The following is a 7,487-nucleotide window of genomic DNA, read 5'->3' as shown; positions in this document are numbered from 1 at the left end:
GCCCGGCACGGCCGCCCGGAGACCTGGCGAGCGGCGGGCCGCGGAGCCCCAATCCCTCCGCTGCCTCACCTGAGGGTGCGGCCGGGGGGCCTCGGTCGCACGGGATCGACCACGCACCGCCCTGGCAGAGACAGGAAGAGGCCGCGCGCCGCGTGCTGACGCCTTTAAGGAGAGCGAGGACTTCCGGGTCAGACACGACCACGCTTGCGCGCGAGGTCATCGGCGCTCGAGGGCCAATCCGGGACGAAAGCGAAAGGCCCGCCCCGCGCACTTGGGGCTCGGCGGGAGTTCGGTAGTAGGTGCTTGCCCGTGCCTCGAGCTTTTGCACAAGCGCAGAGGTGTCCGAGAAGCCAGCTCCGCCATGTCTAGTAAGGGCAGAAGACAGTCCCTCACTTTAGACCTAAGCCACAGACCGGCTGCCACGGGCGGGAGCTGGAGCCGCCTCCTCGGCCCCTTCGCGTTCCCCGCCGCCGTGGCTGCTCTGCGGCGCGCGCCGCGGGCCGGGGTTGGCGGGGAGGGGCCGAGCGGCAGCGACTGCCCTCCGCGGGTCCTGGGCTCCCCGCGACCCCCTCCTCTGCAGGGAGGGCGGGGGTCGCGGCGGTGGAAGCGGGACTCCACCGTCTCGGAGTGGGGAGCCCGGAGCGGGGCAGGGCTGGCCGGCTGGGAGCCTGGTGCAGCCCGCGACGTGCCCATCCCGGGGACTCCCACGTCTGCGGACCCGGCTCCCGGGATCTCTGCGGGCGGCCTCTGCATTTGGACCGAAGGCTGGAAGGAGCGGGAGAGCGGATACGGTCACGAGGTGCAGATCGGTGCCCTGCGCGGGCCGCTCCCCAGCCCCAGGGCGCCAAGAACGGTCTCTGCAAACGGGTCAAGGTGGGCGGGGACAGGTCCGCAGCCCTCCCCGGGCCTGCGGGTATCCTCTGGGGCCAGCAAGCCGGGGGCGGCCTGGGGACCCCGCTCCACGAACCTGCCTCCCCTTTCAGCATGGAAGTGAGGACGCACTCGGGCGAGGCTGGTGTGCAGCGTGTGGGTTGGCCATGGTGCACACTCGATAGCGGGCATCTTCATCGACCTCGCGAGAGTGGCCAGCCAGCCCGCAGAGTGCAAATGAAAGGGTCCTCGGCCTGGCCCATAGACGGAAGGTGGGGAACCCTGCACAGGTTATTCACAAGGCCCCTTGGCAGGCCAGCGGTGCCCAGCCTCCCCAGGCCCCCAGGAAGTTGGAACAGGACCCAAGGTCTTATTCCGTGTGTCCAGGGCTGCTGGTGTTTCCTTCCAGTGACGGGGATCCTGGAGGCTCTGTGTGGGGTCACTCCTGCTACCTCGTCCACGCTGTGCTGACCAGCCCCAGCCCAGGCCCCTCACACCCTGGAGCACACCCAGGCACTGTCAGGCGACCACGCACCTGTCCGCTCTTCCAGCTACGCTGCCATCATCTGCTCTGGTGGCCTTGTGATGGCCGCTCACGGCCCTCACTGGCATCTTGGATGTCTCAAAATCATCAGCCTGATTTTCAGCCAGTTAGGAATGTGCGGAGTGTGGCTGTGCCTAGCTGCCTGGTAGAGCCACGCCCAGCCCCGCTAAGTCCTAGATACAGTCTTAAACCCAGAGCTGACCCACTGTGATTCATTTGGGCCTGGCCACCATCTGCTCCTGTGGAATGCCCACCTGTGGTGGGGTGGATAATGGTCCCCAAAAGGATATGTCCATGGTGTAGTTCCCAGATTCTAAATGTGGCCTTACTGGAAAAGGGCTTCTTTGCAGGTTTTTTTGTTTGTTTGTTTGTTTTTGAGGCAGGGTCCAGTTTGGCTTTGAACTCACTATTTAGCCCAAGCTGGCTTGAAACTCGCTGTGATCCTCCTGTCTTAGCCTCCTAAGTGCTGAGATGACAGTTGCAGATATACTTTAGTTCAGGATGTTAAAACGAGATTATTCTGGATTACCAGGGAGGGCCTTAAATCCAAAAACAAGTGTTCTTTAAGAGAAAGTAGAGCCAGGCTGGGCATGGTGGCGCACACCTGTAATCCCAGTACTCGGGAGGCTGAGGCAGGAGGATCATTTCGAGTTCGAGCCCAGCCTGGGCTACAAAGTGAGCTCAAGGCCAGCCTGAACTGCATAGTGAGACCCTGTCTCAAAAAAACCAAAAAAAAAGAGAAAGTAGAGCCAGGTGTAGTGGCACATGCCCATTATCCCAGCACTCTGGGAGGCTGAGGCAAGATCACAATTTTGTTTTTGTTTTATTTTGGTTTTTTTTTTTGCCGTACCGGGAATCAAACTCACAATGTCGCGCTTGCCGGGCAGGTGCTGTGCCACTGAGCTAAATCCCCAGCCCCAAGATCACAATTTTTTTGTAAAATTTTTTTTTGTCTTTTTGAGACAAGGTCTTGCTCTGTAGTTCAGGCTGTCCCTAAATTCACTATGTAGTCCAGGCTGGCCTTGAATTTACAACAATCCTCCTGCCTCAGCCACCTGTGTTGGGATCATAGGTGTGCGTCACCAGGCCCAGTAGGCTCATAAGTTTAAATCCCACCTAGACAACTTAGTGAGACCCTGTCTCAAAAAAAAAGGTGGGGTGGGGTGTAACTCAGTGTGAAAGCCCTGGGTTCAATGCCCAGTACCACCAAAAAAAGAAAAAAAAAAAAAAAAAGGAGAGGGCTAGGCTGTGTGATTCCAGAGGAAAAGGTTGGAGCCTGTAGCCACAAGCTGAGGAATGAATGCCTAGACCACCCCAAGCTGGAAGAAGAAAGGAAGGATACTTCCCTAGGCCTCCAACACTTGGAACTTCTGACTTTCTCTGAGAGAATAAACTGTTATTTTAAGCCATCAAGTTTGTGGTATTGTATTACAACAGCCACAAGAAACTAATGTACCCTAAATACTCCAAAAGTACCCTCTGCCATCTTTGGCCTTTACTTCCTTGTCACTTTCTTTTGTTTTCTTCTGGTACCAGGAATTGAACTCACGACCTTGCACTCGCCAGGCAGGCGCTGTGCTGCTGAGCTAAATCCCCAGCCCCCTTGTCACTTTCTTAGGGAGACTTCATGACAAGCTCAGAGTGAAAATTTAGGATGCCACGCCTCCCTCCCACCTCATTCCCTGGCCACCTCCTGGTTAGTCATCCTCGGGTAGGGCCCTCCCTGAATCCATGAGGACATTTAGGGATGTTTAGGAGTCTGATCATTTATTTTTCAGAGCAAACTTACAAGGTAGACATCTCATCTGCATATTCATGGACGCCTGGAGAGGTGAAATAACCTGTCTGGGGAGGCACAGAAAGGGGGAAGCAGGATCTTGTCTACTGCCCTTGTGTCCTGTGCATTGCAGGACGATTAACAGCATCTGTTAAGTTCGTGCCTCGCTGTCAGCCAAAGCCTCCTGCACTCACAGCTGGGGGTCAGGCCGGAGATTAGATCATGGGGGTGGATTAGTTCACGGATGGGTTTATAGCTAGGTGTGGTGTTGGGAGATGAACCCTGTTGGGAGGTGGTCACTGGGGACGTGGCCTGGAAAGGTATCTCCTTCCTCCTCCCTTGATCATTCTCTGCTTCCTGCTGCCATGCATGAGCAAGCCTCCTCTGCCATACCCCTGGGCCATGCTGCCCTGCCCTGGAGCAGCTGCCTATGGACAGAAACCTTTGCCAACTGTGAGCCAAAGTAAACCTCTCCTTACAGCTGTGGGTGTCTGGGTATTGTTTTTCAGCAAGGAGAAAGTAAGACAGCATCCCTGGCCTTGAGCCCCATCTCTAGCTGTGAAAACCCAAAATACCTCCTGAGTTTGCAAAGTGTCACCAAGCTCAGAACAACTGACTTACATCAACTCACTTGTTTTTACTTAGATCTGTCTATTGATAGGAAAACTTTGTGGTTTTTTTTTTTTTTTTTTGGTCTTTTTGAGACAGGGTCTCACTGTGCAGTTCAGTCTGGCTGTGAGCTTACTTTGTAGCTGAGGCTGGTCTTGAACTTGAAAAGATCCTCCTGCCTCAGCCTCCCAAGTGCTGGGATTACAGGCGTGTGCCACCACACCTGGCTCCGATAGGAAAACTTAATAGCACAACTCATAACATAAAACCAGAATCACATAAGTGCAGTAAGGACCACTTGAAGTGTGTGATATTGAAGGCAGAGGGTCTGGGTGAGAGGCCTGCCTTGCTCCGCACAAAAGAAAAGGACCATGGATAAAAAAGTGTCAGTCCTTCCAACTCGGAGCCTCCTAGGGACTGTATTAGCTTCTTGTTTGCTGCTATAACAAATTGCCATAAATGTGGCAGAAACCAACACACATTGTGTGTCTCAGCGTGTGTACAGTAGTACTGGTGACTGACATCAGGGATGCTGTACCACTGAACCACCTCTTGAACCCTTTTTATTTTTTACTTTTGAAACAGGGTCTCACTAAGTCACTGAGTTGCCCAGAGTGACCTGAAATTCAAAACCCTCCTGTCTCAGCCTTCCAGGAAGCTGGGATTACAGATGTGTATCTCCAAACCCCAGGTGGATGCATATTATCTGGTAGGTAAGAGGTTACATTCAAAAGTGAGTCTGGACTAAGTGTGAGAGAAGGGCCCAAGTTAAGGGAAAGCAAGGTGATCTCCAACCACCTCACCAACTGAGCTGGTTGCCTTTAGCTCTTGCTGAAATTCCTTGTTTTGTCTATGTCTCCCCTTTTTATAGTTTTCAAGATTCTTGAGGTAGTGCTGGAAATGTGGCTCAGTAGTAGAACCCTGAAGTTGGGTCCTCAACATGTCTTCCCTCCAATAAAAGGAAAGAAAAAGTTCGTTTTTTTTTTCTAATGGTACTGGGAACTAAACCCTATGTCCTCGAACTTAGCTACATGTCAGCTCTTTTATTTTTTTACTTTGGGTCAGGTCCTTGCTAAATCCCTACATTGTCCAGGCTAGGATCGAATTTGTCATGCTTGGTTTTAACCTCTCAGGGTGCTGGATTTAAAAGGCATGCGCCATCTAGTGGAGTAAGGCTGGGAATGGTGGGCCGGTTCCATGCGCCTTAGAAATCTAACTGGGCACATGTCCTGTCAATCGTCCTTCTGACCAATCGCCCGCTTGGCAGAGGTGACGGAGACAGCAAGCCCTTCCCCAGGCCATCTCCTTGACAATGATGCACGCTCGCGCGCCTCTCACTGTTGTCAAGACAGCTGGAAGTTTTTCCCGGGCTTTCCAATCGGCTTGGGAGAAGATGCAGTTGAATTACATTTCCCAGAGGGCGCAGCGCGACTCTCGCTGGCTTTAAGGGCAATGCCCAGTCCACAGCGCCACTGTGACCTAGAAGCGTGGGAGGAAGGCTTCGCGCTGCGCATGGGAAGTGACGTTCTGCATGGATTGGACACCTCAGCCTTCTAGGCGGGGACCCCCAGGGCGTCCCCTGTCCACCCAGGCGCACGGTCTCAGGGAGAGGCGTGGGGTAGCACACTTCCGGTCCACACGCGGGTCCGGGCGGGTCTGGGCTCTCAAACCATTGGTTCCGGCGCCCACAGTGCCCAATCTGGGCGTGGTACGGAAGCCCGCGAGGGGAGGGCTCTCGCTGTGTGAGGGCTCATGGCGGCAGCTGAGGTCCCTCCCCTCGCGGTTGCCCTTTGCCTCAGTCCCACTGCAGCTCTGGCGTTGCCCCCTCTGCCCTGCACCGCGATGGTGCTGTGCGCCCTGCCCTGCGCCGCACCCTCGGGCCCCGTGCTGCAGCAGGCGGGCGGAGGCACCGCCCTAGGCAGGGCACGCGGACGCGAGAGGAGCCGCTGCGCACGCGCGCCTCGCCGCCGCCCCCTCGCCGCCGCCCCCGGCGCAAGGCCTCCTCTGGCTGGTGGAGGCGGAGCGCTTCCCGCGACGCCGGGCCTCGGGATTGCGGTGCGGGCGCTAAGCCGTCCGCCGCGGTCCCCTCGCCCGCGGCTGGGCGAGCCCCTACCCCCATGCTGTGTCCACGGTGCCGGACCAGCCTCTGCGTTCCTGAGGCTGGAGACCGAGGGAGACCTGCGCTGCCCTCTGGAAACCGCAGACTCCCCCGTACTGACAGCAGCCTGCCCTCGGCAGACGAGGAGGACCTTAAGGAAATTTGGGACCAGACCTGAAGTCCTGGCGCCAGTTCTGTCCGCACACCTATGCGGAGTGTCCGTGCAGTTTTGACCTCAAACACTTCATCGGACTCTGAAAGTCTGACTCTAATCCAAAAACCCTATATATATACTCCGGTTCCCTTCAGGTGTTTGCTGATACCACTCTGCTCAGCCCGCCTGTAGGTAGATGGGTAAGTCCGATCTTTCCCACGGCCTTGGTCTCACTGTCATTACCTATCAATGACCACAAGCTGGATGGCTTAAAACAACAGAAATTTATTTTCATAGGTCTAGAGTTGGGACTGGTGGCACACACCTGTAATTCCAGCAGCCTGGGAGGCTGAGGCAGGAGGATCACCGAAAGTTCAAGGCCAGTCTGGACGACATACTGAGTTCAAGACCAGTCAACTACACATCGAGGCCGTGTCTCAAAACACACAACCCCCACCAAAACAAAACAACAACAAAAAAAAAAACAGAAAAAAAGTTTAAGTCTAGTCTAGGCAACTTAACACTTAGGGAGACCCTGTTTTAAAGTGAAGTAGTGTGTGTGAGGGGACGAGTTGTTGGCTGTACTGTGTACAACTGAAGTCTCAGGGTCAGAATCTGCCTCTCAGCTGTGGTGGTTCCAGGTTTTCCTTGGAATGTGGGTGCATCTTTCCAGGCTGGCCTCCAATGTCACATGTCTTCCTCTTCTTTGCGTCAGAATGCTCTGCCTACATCTCACAAGGACACTTCTTGAAGCCAGGCATGGTTGTACATAGTGTAACCCCAGCACTTGGGAGCTGAGGCAGGAGGATCACACCTTTGAAGCCAGCCTCAGCTACACAGCAAGTTTGAATTCAGCTTGGACTACAAGGCAAACCTCCTTCCCAAAAAAGGGCCTCAAAAAAGGTTGTCTTGGATTTAGGGTCCACTTGGAATATTCAGGATGATCTACTGTCAAGATGTCTACATCTGCAAAGAACCATTGCCCAGTCACACACATTCTGGATTGTGTGTTTTTTCTTCTCTCTCTCTTTCTCTTTTTTTTTTTTTTTTTTTTTGTGAGACAGTGTTGGTGTAAAGTCAGTTTCTGTCTGGGGTGACAGGTTCTGAGAATGGGGTGCTGCTGATGAAAAGAAAAACATGAGAGAGAAAGTTATGGGACCAGGCAGTTTGCAGCCTCTCAGACTGAGCCCCCATTACAATCTTCAGCCTTTTATTGCGATACAAACAAATAGCAGCAACAGGGCAAGTGGGGGGAATCATTAATAGGATTAGCAAAGACAATACAACTCAGTTATCACAGGAATGAGACTTGACTTAGCCATCCTGTTATCATTCCTCCTTCGGGCATATCTCAGCAAAGCATCTAGTGTTGTCCCAGTGGCTTTCCCCAGGGACACAGGTCCTGCTATTATTTCCTTTTTTTTTTTTTTTTTTT

The 7,487-nt window shown here is 54.1% G+C and overlaps 2 protein-coding genes across 3 annotated transcripts in view; one reads left to right on the top strand and one right to left on the bottom strand.

Moving 5' to 3' along the window:
• Positions 1 to 167, bottom strand: part of Rps5 (ribosomal protein S5) — a 4,408-nt gene extending 4,241 nt beyond the window's left edge. The window contains exon 1 of the mRNA XM_005414373.2: positions 70 to 167. The gene's annotated coding sequence lies outside the window, so the exon portion shown is untranslated. The remainder of the gene's footprint in view (positions 1 to 69) is intronic.
• Positions 168 to 261: 94 nt separating this feature from the next.
• On the top strand, positions 262 to 2,059 carry LOC106147576 (translation initiation factor IF-2-like). 2 transcript variants are annotated; one of them, XM_013509882.1, is made up of 3 exons: positions 262 to 873; positions 984 to 1,142; positions 1,258 to 2,059. In XM_013509882.1, the coding sequence occupies exons 1-3, from the start codon at positions 362 to 364 to the stop codon at positions 1,280 to 1,282; spliced, it is 696 nt and encodes a 231-aa protein (XP_013365336.1). In that variant the 5' UTR covers positions 262 to 361; the 3' UTR covers positions 1,283 to 2,059. The 2 variants fall into 2 exon arrangements, with proteins under 2 accessions (XP_013365336.1, XP_013365335.1); XM_013509881.1 differs by having other exon boundaries at positions 984 to 2,059.
• The last annotated feature ends 5,428 nt before the right edge of the window (positions 2,060 to 7,487 follow it).

The sequence above is a fragment of the Chinchilla lanigera genome, unplaced genomic scaffold (genome assembly GCF_000276665.1).
Source record: "Chinchilla lanigera isolate Chin_1 unplaced genomic scaffold, ChiLan1.0 scaffold00183, whole genome shotgun sequence".
In the NCBI taxonomy this organism is placed as follows: domain Eukaryota; kingdom Metazoa; phylum Chordata; class Mammalia; order Rodentia; family Chinchillidae; genus Chinchilla; species Chinchilla lanigera.
The sequence above is the reverse complement of the archived record's forward strand: the minus strand, read 5'-3'. Positions and strand labels throughout refer to the sequence as shown.